The 15,624-nt window shown below is 46.0% G+C and overlaps 1 protein-coding gene across 6 annotated transcripts in view; it reads left to right on the top strand.

Annotated features, from left to right (window-relative positions):
• Nucleotides 1-15,624, top strand: part of tspan12 (tetraspanin 12) — a 71,480-nt gene that overhangs the window by 23,234 nt on the left and 32,622 nt on the right. Inside the window, exons 1-5 of one of the 6 annotated variants that reach the window (XM_073059538.1) lie at nucleotides 2,514-2,745; nucleotides 2,923-3,166; nucleotides 3,635-3,763; nucleotides 5,805-5,887; nucleotides 14,940-15,075. In XM_073059538.1, coding sequence (XP_072915639.1) covers nucleotides 3,698-3,763; nucleotides 5,805-5,887; nucleotides 14,940-15,075 — 285 coding nt within the window. In that variant the 5' untranslated portion in view covers nucleotides 2,514-2,745; nucleotides 2,923-3,166; nucleotides 3,635-3,697. The other 5 variants (XM_073059537.1, XM_073059539.1, XM_073059542.1 and 2 more) reach the window with 5 other exon arrangements.

Genomic DNA, 15,624 nt, shown 5'->3' with positions numbered 1-15,624 from the left:
CCTTTGACAAATCTATGCTGACTATTCCTAATCATATTATGCCTCTCCAAATGTTCATAAATCCTGCCTCTCAGGTTCTTTTCCAGCAACTTACAAAACACTGAAGTAAGACTCACTGGACTATAATTTCCTGGGCTATCTCTACTCCCTTTCTTGAATAAAGAAACAACATCTGCAACCTTCCAATCCTTCTGGAACCTCTCCTGACCCCATTGATGATGCAAAGATAATTGCTAGAGGCTCAGCAATCTCCTCCCTCGCCTCCCACAGTAGCCTGGGGCACATCTCGTATGGTCCCAGAGACTTATCTAACTTGATGCTCTCCAAAAGCTCCAGCACATCCTCTTTCTTAATGTCTATATGCTCAAGCTTTTCAATCCACTGTAAGTCATCCCTACAATTGCCAAGATCCTTTTCCGTAGTGAATACTAAAGCAAAGTATTCATTAAGTTCATCTGCTATCTCCTCTGGTTCCATACACACTTTTCCAGTGTCACATGTGATTGGTCCTAATCTCTCACGTCTTACCCTCTTGCTCTTCACATACTTGTAGAATGCCTTGGGGTTTTCTTTAATTCTGGTGGCCAAGGCCTTCTCATGGCCCCTTCTGGCTCTCCTAATTTCATTCTTAAACTCCTTCCTGCTAGCCTTATCCTCTAGATCTCTATCATTACCTAGTTTTTTGAACCTTTCCTAAGCTTTACTTTTCTTCTTGACTAGATTTTCAACTGCCTTTGTACACCACGGTTCCTGTACCCTACCATCCGTTCCCGGTCTCATTGGAACCTACCTTTGTAGAGCACCACGCAAATAGCCCCTGAACATTTGCCACATTTCAGGTGTACATTTCCCTGAGAGCATCTGTTCCCAATTTATGCTTCCAATTTCTTGCCTGATAGCTTCATATTTCTGCTTACTCCAATTAAACACGTTCCTAACTTGTCTGTTCCTATCCCTCTCCAATACTATGGTAAGCGAGATAGAATTGTGTTCACTATCTCCAAAATGCCCTCCCACTGAGAGACCTGACACCTGACCACGTTCACTTCCCAATACCAGCCTCCCTCTTGTAGGCTTATCTACATATTGTGTCAGGAAACCTTCCTGAACACACCTAACAAAATCCACCCCATCTAAACCCCTTGCTCTCGGGAGACACCAATCAATATTTGGGAAATTAAAATCTCCCACCATGACAACCCTGTTATTATTACACCATTGCAGAATCTGTCTCCCTATCTGCTCCTCGATGTCCCTGTTACTATTGGGTGGTCTATAAAAAACACCCAGTAGAGTTATTGACCCCTTCCTGTTTCTAACTTCCACCCACAGAGACTCAGTAGACAATCCCTCCATGACTTCCTCCTTTTCTGCAGCCATGACACTATCTCTGATCAACAGTGCCACACCTTCACCTCATTTGCCTCCCTCCCTGTCCTTTCTGAAACATCTAAAGCCTGGCACTCTAAGTAACCATTCCTGCCCCTGAGCCATCCAAGTCTCTGCAATGTCCACAACATCCTAGCTCCAAATACTGATCCACGCTCTAAGCTCATCGGCTTTATTCATGATACTCCTCGCATTAAAATAGATACATCTCAAACCATCCGTTCAATGGAGTTTATTGTTTTGGGAGGAGGGGCGACATAAGCCTTCATATTTGAAGGCTTATAGTGGTCAAACATGTGACCACTATTGTCACATGTACCAAGGTTTAGTGTAAAACAGTTTTGCACGCCATGCATTGCATCACATCAATGTATTGAGGCAGTGCAAGGGGAAACAGTAAGGTAGTGCAGAATAAAGTGTTACAGTGACAGCAAGTGCCATATAGGCGGCAATAGGGTGTAAGGCCAAACGAGATAGAATGTGAGGACAAAAATCCTTTTAATTTTAGGATCGTCTTTTAGCAGTGGGCTAGAAGCTATCCTTGAGTCTGGTGGTCCTGCTTTAAGGATGTTGTGTGCTCTGCACATTGGTCAGGGGAAAGAAGAGAAAATTATTGGGGTGGGTCTTTGATTACTTTGGCTGCTATACCAAGGTAGCCAAAAGCCTAGACAAGTCCACGGTGGGGAGGTTGGTTTTCAAGTTGTTCTGAACTGTGTTCCCAACTCTCGGCAGTCAAATGCCAAATGCACTTTATTTCTTTTCTTGATCGGGATTTGACGGGATTTAAGAAGTAATCGAGAAGGAACATATACTTGGCAATTCTGACATATTTTGAAGAGGGAGGCAAATCCAACAGGGAAGTGTTTGTCGGGAAAACGTACTCCCTAATGCGTCCAGTTTGCATCATATACAAAAGATGCATCGATAGTACCGACATTTGTTTGCGGTACTGTTGGAGAATCGGATTTATTCATGGTCTATTTTTCAAACGATGAAGAGATTTATTTGGAGTGGCTTGCGGAGCAGAAGCTCCCTATTGGCGTCAGCGGCAGCAAATAATGAAGCTTGCGAGAGCTCTCCAGTGATCGGAGGCAGGACGTAAAAGCACAGCCCAGCGCAGCGTGAGGTCGATTCGGCTGTCAAAGTGCTCGGAATTCAGGGAGCCGCTGTGTGAGAGGATCCCGCTCCTGCAGGAGTTTAGCCAAGAAACTAAAAGAAAGTGCGAGAACCGAAAAAGGATAGTGTAGGAGCACTGCTCCAATCTTGCTGTTTATACGAAGAGCACTGTGTTTTACACCTATTTCTCCACTACCAGGAAGTTGAATATCGCACGTCACGCCCAGTTTTATTGAAAGTGTAGGTAAACTCCACTTCAGTCAGCTGGCAAACTCCGGCTTTGGCGTGCAGTTTTCTCTGAAATTATGTTTGGGATATTGTAAGTTTCGACGCGTGGTAGTGTAATTTGAACACAGGCATTGATCAAAAGCAACAAAACGTGCAGTTTGATATTTTCTTATTACTGTTTATCGATAGATACTTGGAACGGGAGGTTTGCCACTGGTAAATAAGTAATGAGTTGTCCGGTGGGACAGTTGCTGAGATTATTCATTGCCAGGCATTCTGGGTTACGAGTTAATCATCCTGGAGCGAGCTGCGGAGGAAACTTGCTCGATCAATTGTAAAGTTTAAACACTTGGAATTAGGTAACTGTAGCTCAGTGATTCAGCGGTGCGAAATGCAATGGATTGGCGCAACATATGAATATAGAAAAAGAAAGGTCAGTAATTTAACTGTCAACTGAATGTTTTGGTGTCCAAGTGACCGAGTACATTTCTATTGCGGTGGTATAGAACAACGATTTTTGTTTTGTAGAAATATAGAGGCTTAATTTCTTTAGAAATAAGTAAATCCGTACCGGTTTGGCAGTTACACTGGGCAATGATGCTTCATCTTCAGAAACGTTCACAAAGCTGTTGTAAAATTTACAAACCAATTGTAAAACTTCCATAACTTTAAAGCGTGATAACGTACTAACTTTATTCTGCGATCTGACACATGCATGCGAATCCATTCATTCTGTATTACTTGCAATGATATGGTGCCTTTGGTTAAGTATGAGAACTGAAGCAGCCATGCGTAGCAATCATTGAACTGGACATAAAACCAAATCGATTTTGAAGTAATAATCGAGCCTTCGATGATTTCATGTGATCATGGTTTACCTTTTTCTTTTGCCTTTTTTAAGATGACGGGGTATGGTCTGGTTGTGAAACACAGCGATGGCTTTCACCCTTGAGGTTCCGTCAGAATGGCCAGGGAAGATTCCGTTAAATGTCTACGCTGCTCGCTTTATGCTTTGAATTTCCTTTTCTGGGTGAGTATGATTAAATAAGTTAGGTAGCTCTACTTCTCTACACAGCTGCTATCGAATTCGATTGCCTTTATGTTCACCACGAAAGCCTATTCAATTTTATGAAGTTGCTAACGCGCTTTCCATCATTGTTGAACTAATCGATTTCTACCTGAACTTTGGATATTGTGGAGGGAGATTGTTTCTGATAGAGCAGGTATCTATCAACAGAAAAGCAAACTCTACCAAGTCAGCATGCTCTTGCTGTTATTTACTCTCTGGTTAATTTTTCTAAAATATTGATAGTTTTGGTCAATAATTGTTCATAAATTTTATGTAACTCTGCAATCCTATTAATGTTCAAATTGAGGTTTGAACTTACAAAGATATTTCCATAATTATGCAAAGAACTTCAAGTTTCTGAAGCAAAATAAATGCACATTTTTTACATTAAGTGGCAGTGTATCCATATATACTAATGATCTGCATCTTTGCCTCTTGGGTCCAAGCAGGGTTATTGATGTGGAGTGTGACTTTTCCAACGCCAGTCACTGGTACCACCTTGTTCCAATTCCACCTTGGTATCACTGCCCAGGATACCACTCCCATCTCATCAATGGCTTTATTTACTCCCATTAGTGCCAACTGCCACATAAACTGTATTAACACTGTGGAAATATTCTAGGATTTATTTGCTTTTTTTAATTGGCTGTGGGGATCTTTATTAATTATCTGCAATTTGAAAGGAGACATGCTTAAGTGGAAACCAGTTAAATGCTTGGGAGAAAGAAATAGTAAGGGAAAATTTAGGTGGCGGTGGAGTGGGAGGATGCCTGTGAGCATCATTAACTCTGACAGGGACCGTTTCTATTGAAAGGCCTGCTTCTGTGATGCTAATTCTATGCAATTCGCAGTTGGGTCATTTATTTATGGAGAATCGTAACATTGAATTGGGAATGTAATTGAGCTCTTCAAATGAAAAGATAACAGGAACTATTCCGGTTTATTCCTTAAAAGACAACTGAAAATACTTTTTGGAATGCTGAGTTATTGTCAGTGTTAGGCGAATTTTATCATCTGGGATTTATCATGGTCGTGAACTTGACCATGATGATCTGCAGCTGATGGTTCTGTAGAGAAACTGTGGCTAGCTGCAGTGGTTAGGTCAGCTTGCTCCAAACTTGTGTGACTGCAGAAATTAACTGGAGGTCAATCCTTGTATACATCTGTTGTACTGTTGGACTCAACGCTGAGTCCACAGCCTGAACAAACTGCCCATTAGCTTTACACCATGGATGGCTGGTGCACTAATGAACTCCCCTTTTTAATTAAAAGGTAAGTGCAGTTAAGGAGTTTGTTTTTCATTTTTTTCTTAATGTTTTAAATTTCTTGTGCATGCATTTTGATTTTAAAATGCTCTGTACTACTGAACTTTATTTGAATTTTAAAAACTGTTCAAATACATTTTAACTGTTAAGCTGGCAAAAGCCTTTAGGGTGATCTGAGGGCTGGTTGCCACTGAGCATGCCACATTGGGGATGACCATAGTAAGCAGGATTTGAGGGTGGCTGCACCCATGGGAGTGCTCAAAGTGTATGGATGCAGATAAAATGCAGGTGGCAATCCAATTTAAGCATGATCCAGTCCTGTGTCTGCAGTTTATCACAAGACTGAACATAAGGTTCTTGTCTTTATAAGGTGTTTTATCTTTCTAATCTTGGTAATTGCAACTCTATGCAATGTTGCATCTTTGTCAGAAGGACCAAGTTAAAATAGATCTTGTGTTTTCAGCCATTTAACACTTCTCCCAAATTTGATGTGAAACGTTTTGCAGTTGGGAGCAGATGACATTAAACACCCTTAATTTGTTTAATATTTGAATAAAAAATTCTTGATGGAACCTTGGATTTCTACACTTAGCAAAAGAAAATAAGCTTGTGTTTATACCTGCAATTTAGTAAAATAGCCATTTGTGGCAAAAAGCTGATAGGTTTGAGCAAAAGGAAATTACTGTACAGTTTTAAATATACGGCTAGAGTAAATGAAAAATGTGCATATTTTGCAGCTGATGTCACTCTGTGTTCTGGGTGTGTCTGCGTGGATGAGGGATTATTTGAATAATGTGCTTGTATTGACAACAGAAACCAGGTATGTATAAACTAATTACTGGATAGATTCTACAAAATGTATGTATTGTAAATGCCTAATATAGTTGATGGCATGTGGAACTACTTCTGTCAAGCAGGTTTTACGACTTATCTAATACTACTTGATGTATGATTTGAGGTGAAGTATTTTAAATGAGACCTGGTTTGAGGAGTTTTCCTATCCTCTATTTCACTCTATTTAGCATATTGAAATTTTACATTGCCTGTTCTCTGATATTTTTTAGGGTAATGTAACAAGATCACAATTGTCCATACCAATGTTCCCTCTAAATTTTTACAACTGCGCAGATCAACCATTGCTCTGAGCAGGAAATTTTTACATGGCCTGAAAACTGCGCGGCACTTTATATAAAAGAAAATTCCATCTACATGGTGACGAAGGCTATGTGCATGGGGGCATTTCAGTCACTGCACAGCCATGCACTTGCACGGCTTAGAGGGAACAGTGGTCAACACATCACTATAAATTTACTAATCTTCAAGATATTTTATGAACATTTGGTCTTCTAGAGTCATAGCTTCCGCCTGCTAAAGGGAAAGCTTCAGTTAAAGCCGCAAGCTATTCTTCTTACTAGCATTAAACCTCTAACTAATGAGTTACAGGTCCAAGTGGAGTTGTTTCTTGCTGATCTTAAGAGATAGTTTTCTTTATCTTTTCATTAGCTAATGTAGTAAAAGAATAGTTTTCAGACTTCAAAACTGCTGTTATTTACCGCAATTAGGTTTTGGGCTTTGAAGTTCAAAGTATATATATGTCACCGCGTACAATTCCCAGATACATTTTCTTAGGGGCCTACTCAATAAATCGATAATAGAATCAACAAAGGACCACACCAGCTTAGCCATTCAACCAGTGTGCAAAGGACAACAAACTGTGCAAATTCAAAAAGAAAGAAAGAATAATGAAGGGTTAAATAGGCAATAAATATTGAGAACATAAGGTGAAGAGTCCTTGGAAGCGAGTCAATAGATTGTGGGAACATTTCAATGATGGGGCAAGTAAGGTTGGGTGCAGCAACACGTACAACACACTGGAGGTACTCAGCAGGTCAGGCAGCATCTGTGGAAACGAGCAGTCAACGTTTCGGGCCAAGAACCTTCATCAGGACTGACACAGAGGGAAACGTTGACTGCTCGTTTCCACAGATGCTGCTTGACCTAAGTTCCTCCAGCATGTTGTACGTGTTGCTTTGACCACAGCATCTGCAGTGTACTTTGTGTTTAAGGTTGAATGAAGTTATCCCCTTTGGTTCAAGAGCCTGATGGTTGAGGGATAATAATTGTTCCTTAACTTGGTGGTGTGACTCCTGAAGCTTCTGTACTTTCTTCCTGAAGGCAGCAATGAAAGGAGAGCATCACCTAGGTGGTGAGTGTTCCCGATGATGGATGCTGCTTTCCTGCAATGACACTTCTTGCAGATGTGCTCAGTAGTAGGGAGGGCTATAACCGTGATGGACTGGGCCATATACACTACTTTTGTAGGGGATTTTCCTTTCAAGGGCATTGGTGTTTCTGTATCAGGCTGTGATGTATATACATCTATAGAAGTTTGTCAAAATTTTAGATGTCAGACTGAATCTTTGCAAACTCCTAAGGAAGTAAAGGCAGTCTTGTGCCTCTTTGTAGTTGCAATTCCATGCTGGGCTCAGGGCAGGATGACAACTGAGGTACTTAAAGTTGCTGACCCTCTCCAGCTCTGATCGTTTGTTGAGGACTGGTGCATGGACCTCTGGTTTCCTTCTCTCAAAGTCAGTAATTGGCTCCTTGGTCTTGCTGACATTGAGTAAGAGGTTGTAGCTGTAGTACCACAACCTCCCCCCAATACGCTGATTCATCATCACCTTCGATTCAGCCTACGACAGTGGTATCATCAGCAAACGAATATGGCATTGGAGCTGTGCTTAGCCATACAGTCATAAGTGTAAAGTGAGTAGAGTGAGGGCTAAGCACACAGCCATGTGGTGCACTTGTGCTGATGGAGATTGTGGAGGAGATGTTTTGCCAATCTGAATTGGCTTGGTAAACACAAGGTACACTGCAGATGCTGTGGTCAAATAAAGATGCGCAAAAAAGCTGGATGAACTCAGCAGGTCGGGCAGCATCCATTGAAAGAAGCAGTCAACATTTCGGGTCGAGACCCTTCGTCAGGACTAAAGAAGGAGGGGCAGGGGCCCTATAAAGAAAGTGGGGGGAGGGTGGAAAACCAATCAGAGGAGAGATCAAGGGGTGGGGGAGGGGATAGGCAGGAGAGGTGAAGAAGGAATCTAAGGGGAAAGCACTATGGATAGTAGAAGAAGGCAGAGTCATGAGAGGTGATAGGCAGCTAGATGAAGAGACAGAGTGAAGGTGGGATGAGGGAAAGGAGAGAGAGGGAATTACTGGAAGTTGGAGAATTCGATGTTCATACCAAGGGGCTGGAGACTACCCAGACGATATATGAGATGTTGTTCCTCCAACCGAAGTTTGGCCTCATCATGGCAGTAGAGGAGGCCATGTATGGACATATCCGAATGGGAATGTGAAGGAGAGTTGAAGTGAGTGGCAACCGGGAGATCCCGTCTGTTGTGGCGGACGGAGCAGAGGTGCTCGACGAAGCGGTCCCCCAATCTGCGACGGGCCTTGCCAATGTAGAGGAGGTCGCATCAGGAGCACCGGATGCAATAGATTACCCCAACAGACTCACAAGGAATAGAATTTTTGCATTTGGCAGGGTGGGAAGAGGTATAATCAAGGTAGTTATGGGAGTCAGTGGCTTTATAGAAGATGTCAGTGGACAGTCTATCTCCAGAGATAGAGACCGCGAGATCAAGAAAGGGGGGAGAAGTGTCCGAGATGGACCAAGTGAATTTGAGGTCTGGGTGAAAGTTAGAGGCAAAGTCGATGAAATTGACAAGCTCAGCATGGGTGCAGGAAGCAGCACCAATGTAGTCGTCAATGTATCGAAGGAAAAGTTTGGGAGCGGTACCAGTATAGATTTGGAGCATAGACTGTTCCACATAACCCACGAAGAGGCGGGCATAGCTAGGGCCCATGCTGCCTGGTCCACACGTCCCTCCCCACAGATCTCCCACCTGGCACTTCTCCCTGCAAGTGTAAGTGCTACACCTGTCCCTACACCTCCTCTCTTACCACCATTCAGGGCCCCAAACAGTCCTTCCAGGTGAGGCAACACTTCACTTGTGAGTCTGCTGGGGTAATCTATTGCATCCGGTGCTCCCGGTGTGGCCTCCTCTACATTGGCGAGACCCAACGCAGATTGGGGAACCGCTTCGTCGAGCACCTACACTCCGTCCGCCACAACAGACAGGATCTCCCGGTTGCCACTCACTTCAACTCTCCTTCACATTCCCATTCGGATATGTCCATACATGGCCTCCTCCACTGCCATGATGAGGCCAAACTTCGGTTGGAGGAACAACATCTCATATATCGTCTGGGTAGTCTCCAGCCCCTTGGTATGAACATCAAATTCTCCAACTTCCGGTAATTCCCTCCCTCTCCCTTTCCCCATTCCACCTTCACTGTGTCTCCTCTTCTAGCTGCCTGTCACCTCTCATGACTCTGCCTTCTTCTACTATCCATAGTGCTTTCCCCTTAGATTCCTTCTTCACCTCTCCTGCCTATCCCCTCCCCCACCCCTTGATCTCTCCTCTGATTGGTTTTCCACCTTCCCCCCACTTTCTTTATAGGGCCCCTGCCCCTCCTTCTTTAGTCCTGACGAAGGTTCTCGACCCGAAACGTTGACTGCTTCTTTCAATGGATGCTGCCTGACCTGCTGAGTTCATCCAGCTTTTCTGTACGTCTTGAATTGGCTTGGGTCTGCAAGTGAACAAATCGAGGATCCAATTGCACAAGGAGGTATTGAGGCCAAGGCTTTGGTACCTATTGATTAGTCTAAAGGGGATAATGGTGTTGAATGCTGAGCTGTTGCCAATAAAGAGCATCCTGATGTATGGATTTTTGCTGTCCTGACGTTCCAGGCTTGGGTGAAGAGCCATTGAGAGGTCATCTGCTGTAGACCTGTGGCTCTGTAGGGAAATTGGAGCTTCTCAGGCAGGAGTTGATGTGTTTCATTGCAAACTTCTCAAAACACTTCACCACTATGGATGTAAGTGCAACTGGACAATAGTCATTTAGGCAGGTTACCATATTCTTCTTGGGCACTGATATAATTGAGGCCTGCTTGAAACAAGTAGGTACCTCAGAATGATGAAGTGAGAGGGTTTTTTTTTAGTGTGTCGCACCAGACAGTCAGCCATTCTTGTTTGGTGTGTGGTGTCAGGTTTGGTCTCCTTTCGGATTAACCAGGTCAGGGTATGAACGTTCCTGACTCGACCCTTGTATTTTTTTTACGAGGCCGAGTGGCTAGCTCGACGCTCAACCCGGCACAGATGGGAAGTGTGCTCGGTGGTGGCTCGACTTGGATTCGAACTTAGGAGCCTTCACTCTGGAGTCCGGCGCTGATGGCTGTTGAGCCACCAAGTGCGAGATTAAAGATCTTAGTGAACACTCCGGCCTGTTGATCAGCACAGGGGTTTAGAGCTTGGCCAGGTGTCCCATCTAGGCCGATGCTTTTTGTGAGTTTACCCTCCTGAAGGCTGCTTGCATGTCAGCCTCAGACGCTGAAATCACAGGATCATCAGGGACTGTGGGAGTTTGTGATTGTTCCTCCATGTTTTGACAGTCAAAATGAGCATAGAAAGCATTGAGCTCATCTGGAAATACTGTTGTCGCCTATGTTGCTTGGTTTTACATTGTAAGAGGTGATAGCATTCAAGCCCAGCCACAACTGTTGAGCATCCTTCATTGATTCTCAATAATTTGAGATTGTGGTGGTAGAAACGGAATGGCTGTAATATATATCACTGATTTTTTGGCAAAGTTATTTCTCATGATAAGTTTATTAACTAAAGACATTTGAGGAAAGGTTTTGTGGAGAATTAATACCTCTTCTACTCTTTACTTTGGCCACCAGTGTTTAGATGAGTTAAACTTTTGGTGAGCATCAAAAAAACTATGCATCTTATATGTCAAGAAGGAATTCCTTACTATTAAATGAGAATATCATTTGTATTCTATCCATAAACAAGAGAAAATCTGCAGATTCTGGAAATTGAAGTAATACACTCAAAATGCTGGAAGAACTTGGCAGGCCAGGCAGCATCTATGCAAAAGAGTAAACTGCGTCTCTATCACCTATCAGCTTCCCAGACCCTCCTCCTCTCCTGGTTTCACCTATCACCTACCACCTTGTACTTTTTCCCCAGTTTTGATGAAAGATCTTGGCTCAAAATGTCCTGTTCACTCTTTTCCATAGATGCCGTCTGGCCTGCCGAGTTCCTCCAGCATCTTGTGTGCATTACTTTTATACTATCCATTCTATTTTTATTTTTGCTTATTGTTTTATTGTGGGTCCTGAACTAATTTCCCCATCTCGCCTGGAAGTTGAGCAGAGTAGCAGCCAAAAAGGTAGGTATATGTCATGGTCCGGTCCGTGAAATCCACATTCTGGTCCACGGTCCGGTCCATGTTCCATATTCCAGGTTTCTGGGTTTGCCCAGTTTCTGTTGAGGCAGGTAATTCTTGTTCAGGCTGGCTTCATAAATAGCTTCAGGATTCAGCCTCTGGCTGCTGGATTGTTCCTGTCAAAACCCCCTGTCTGTATCCCTTCCCTCCACCTTCCTGCCTGGAGCCTTGCCTCACCTCGCCTCGCCTCTGCCTGGAGCCTTGACTCGCCTCGCCTCGCCTCTGCCTGGAGCCTTGACTCGCCTCGCCTCACCTCTGCCTGGAGCCTTGCCTCACCTCGCCTTGCCTCTGCCTGGAGCCTTGCCTCGCCTCGCCTCTGCCTGGAGCCTTGCCTCGCCTCACCTCTGCCTGGAGCCTTGCCTCGCCTCGCCTCGCCTTGCCTCTGCCTGGAGCCTCACCTCGCCTTGCCTCTGCCTGGAGCCTCACCTCGCCTTGCCTCTGCCTGGAGCCTCACCTCGCTTCGCCTCTGCCTGGAGCCTTGCCTTGCCTCACCTCGCTTCGCCTCTGCCTGGAGCATTGCCTTGCCTCACCTCGCTTCGCCTCTGCCTGGAGCCTTGCCTCACCTCGCTTCGCCTCTGCCTGGAGCCTTGCCTTGCCTCACCTCGCCTTGCCTCTGCCTGGAGCCTTGCCTTGCCTCGCCTCTGCCTGGAGCCTGGAGCCTTGCCTTGCCTCGCCTCGCCTCTGCCTGGAGCCTTGCCTTGCCTCGCCTCACCTCGCCTCTGCCTGGAGCCTTGCCTCGCCTCACCTCGCCTCTGCCTGGAGCCTTGCCTCGCCTCACCTCGCCTCTGCCTGGAGCCTTGCCTCGCCTCACCTCGCCTCTGCCTGGAGCCTTGCCTCGCCTCACCTCGCCTCTGCCTGGAGCCTCGCCTCGCTTCACCTCGCCTCTGCCTGGAGCCTCGCCTCACCTCGCCTCGCCTCTGCCTGGAGCCTTGCCTTGCCTCACCTCGCCTCGCCTCTGCCTGGAGCCTTGCCTCGTCTCGCCTCGCCTCTGCCTGGAGCCTGGAGCCTTGCCTCGCCTTGCCTCTGCCTGGAGCCTTGCCTCGCCTCGCCTCACCTCGCCTCTGCCTGGAGCCTCGCCTCGCCTCGCCTCACCTCGCCTCTGCCTGGAGCCTCGCCTCGCCTCGCCTCACCTCGCCTCTGCCTGGAGCCTCGCCTCGCCTCGCCTCACCTCGCCTCTGCCTGGAGCCTCGCCTCGCCTCGCCTCACCTCGCCTCTGCCTGGAGCCTTGCCTCGCTTTGCCTCACCTCTGCCTGGAGCCTCGCCTCACCTCACTTCATCTCGCCTCTGCCTGGAGCCTCACCTCACCTCGCCTCTGCCTGGAGCCTCACCTCACCTCGCCTCTGCCTGGAGCCTGGAGCCTCGCCTCACCTTGCCTCACCTCGCCTCTACCTGGAGCCTTGCCTCGCCTCGCCTCTGCTGGAGCCTGGAGCCTTGCCTCGCCTCGCCTCTGCCTGGAGCCTTGCCTTGCCTCGCCTCACCTCGCCTCTGCCTGGAGCCTTGCCTCGCCTCGCCTCACCTCGCCTCTGCCTGGAGCCTTGCCTCGCCTCGCCTCACCTCGCCTCTGCCTGGAGCCTTGCCTCGCCTCGCCTCTGCCTGGAGCCTTGCCTCGCTTCGCCTCACCTCTGCCTGGAGCCTTGCCTCACCTCGCTTCATCTCGCCTCTGCCTGGAGCCTCACCTCACCTCGCCTCTGCCTGGAGCCTGGAGCCTCGCCTCACCTTGCCTCACCTCGCCTCTACCTGGAGCCTTGCCTCGCCTCGCCTCTGCCTGGAGCCTGGAGCCTTGCCTCGCCTCGCCTCTGCCTGGAGCCTTGCCTCGCCTCGCCTCGCCTCTGCCTGGAGCCTTGCCTCGCCTCGCCTCGCCTCTGCCTGGAGCTTTGCCTCGCCCTGTTGGAACTGTCTGTCTGTGTCCACGCCTTCGCTAGGTAGGTCCGGCCGTTTGCTCGGTGTTCTGCGTGATGAGTCCCGGCCCTACGTCCTGTACCCAAGGAGGGGTCCCGGCTCGGTGTTCTGTGTGATGAGTCCCGGCCCTACGTCCTGTACCCAAGGAGGGGTGCCGGCCCTACGTCCTGTACCCAAGGAGGGGTCCCGGCTCGGTGTTCTGCGTGATGAGTCCCGGCCCTACGTCCTGTACCCAAGGAGGGGTCCCGGCTCGGTGTTCCATGTTCCTATCTCTCCCTTGGCTCTGTGTTCTCGTCATGTCCATGTGCCTCGCCCAGCACAAGAGTACCTTGCCCAGCCCGGTGCTGGGGTTCCCTTGTCCCGTCCAGGAGTCTCTCGTCCCGTCCTGCGCCTCTCCTCGTCCTGTAACCTCGTCATGTCCTCGCGTAGTTCTGGGGTCCGAGCCCGAGTCAAGACCCAGGTTCTGGGTCCTTGTCCATTCTCTGGCTCCTAGTTCCCAGTTCCATGTCCTGGTTCCCTATCCTAGTCAGGTCCTAGCCCAGGCCCGGAGTTCTTGTCTCATCCGGGGGCGGTGTCATGTCTAGTGTCTTTTCTTCCTCTCTTCCCCTGCTTCCTTCTCACGCCTAGTCCTGTTCCTGGTAGTAGAGTGTCTGTGTCTTGCTTTTGGGTCCACTTCCAACGCACCCCCCCCCCCCCGTATCACAGTATAGGAGCAAGACAGGGCAATGAAATCTTGATTGTACTTCCGCTTTTATCTCTTTTCTGTGGGACTGGTACTGATTTCCTTTCTCTAGAATAAATATTACCGAAGTTTGTAGAGAATTCAGTGTTAAATGTGCATGAGAGAACTGATGGCAAAAGTTCTTTTAATACTTAGTAGTTCAGTGTGTAATTTGAGCTACTAATCTCTCAATTTGCCAGGGAGTTGTCTGCAGTGGAGTCCCACAGAAGTTGTGCGTGAAAGAGAACTTCAAAGTGCACTTCTAAAATCCTGCTTAGACTCGGGTAAAATGTGACCACTAGTACAAGATGCTGAAGTGCAGCAAGAGCTATGGGACCTGTGAAGCAGAGAGAAATCATCGCCCTTGGGGAAAGTTGGGAAATGGGCATCAAGATAAAATTAATAAAAAAAGATGAAAATAAATGTGCTATTAACATAAAGAGTTGAGTCGAGAAGACATATTTATGTAATTGGTAGCATATAATCCATTATTAATGGCTACACAAGAGTTTGGGCATTCTAATTAGTACAAATTTTATCCTATGAGTTGTGTGCATATCGAAAATATTAAACATTTCTCCTCATTTTGATTATAGTCCTGCCTTCTGAAAATGATCATCAATCTTTTCATCTGTAAAGCCTTTCATTTGTTTATCATAACATAATATCACATAGACTGAAAATGTGTCACATTTAACTATTATTCAGAATGTGCTTATAAAATATAGTGTACAGGAAATTATTTTTTGAAGTGTATTCCATAATTGACCATAAGAAGTACAAGGAGCAATACAATTGCAGGCATATATTAATGCAAAAGGTTATGTTATCAATGACTATTTTGTCTTTTGTATGCTATTAATGGAATCTTAATGTTCTTCTGCAGGCTGGAAGAAGCATTCATTCTGACGTATTTTCCAGTGATTCATCCCTTAATGATTGCAGTGTGCTGTTTTTTAATAATAGTTGGAATGCTAGGCTGCTGTGGGACACTGAAGGGAAATCCACTGCTCCTTGCTTGGGTAAATATGCTTTCAGAAAAGCACACAGTGTAAATTAGATAAGTAAATGTTCAAATGCCTCTTCAGATATGCTATCGCTTTTAATACATTGCACAATCTGAGAAGAATAAATAACAATATAAATTTTTGCGGTATATATGACACTATGCCTTATTAATTAATCTTTTGGTGCACATTGCAAGTTTAAAATCTTGGCCCAAAATATTGTTTGAAGTGCAAGATGATAACTGTGTTGGATTACAGCAGACATCTTGACAGCAGAACGATCATCAACTCCTTAAATAAAGCTACTTGTAGAATGATAGTGGAATGGCAGGAGATTGAATTAGTGCATGAATTTGGTCAGATCTGGAAAAGATTAAGGGAAAAACAGATTGCATTGATATAGGGGAGAAGAAAGGAAAATATATATAAAAGGCATATATAAAGATACAATTCACAGCCTGAAGGAATGAAATCATTGTCTAAAAGTTGTTTTTTTGGTCAGAAAAGGGTCTTGGTAGTCCTTCATATTTCTCACACCATTAAAAGTTGTACACTAGTTTAATT

This window comes from Hemitrygon akajei, chromosome 10 (genome assembly GCF_048418815.1).
Source record: "Hemitrygon akajei chromosome 10, sHemAka1.3, whole genome shotgun sequence".
Taxonomy (NCBI): Eukaryota; Metazoa; Chordata; class Chondrichthyes; order Myliobatiformes; family Dasyatidae; genus Hemitrygon; species Hemitrygon akajei.
Note: the sequence above shows the minus strand (reverse complement) of the source record. Positions and strands in the feature narration are given on the sequence as shown.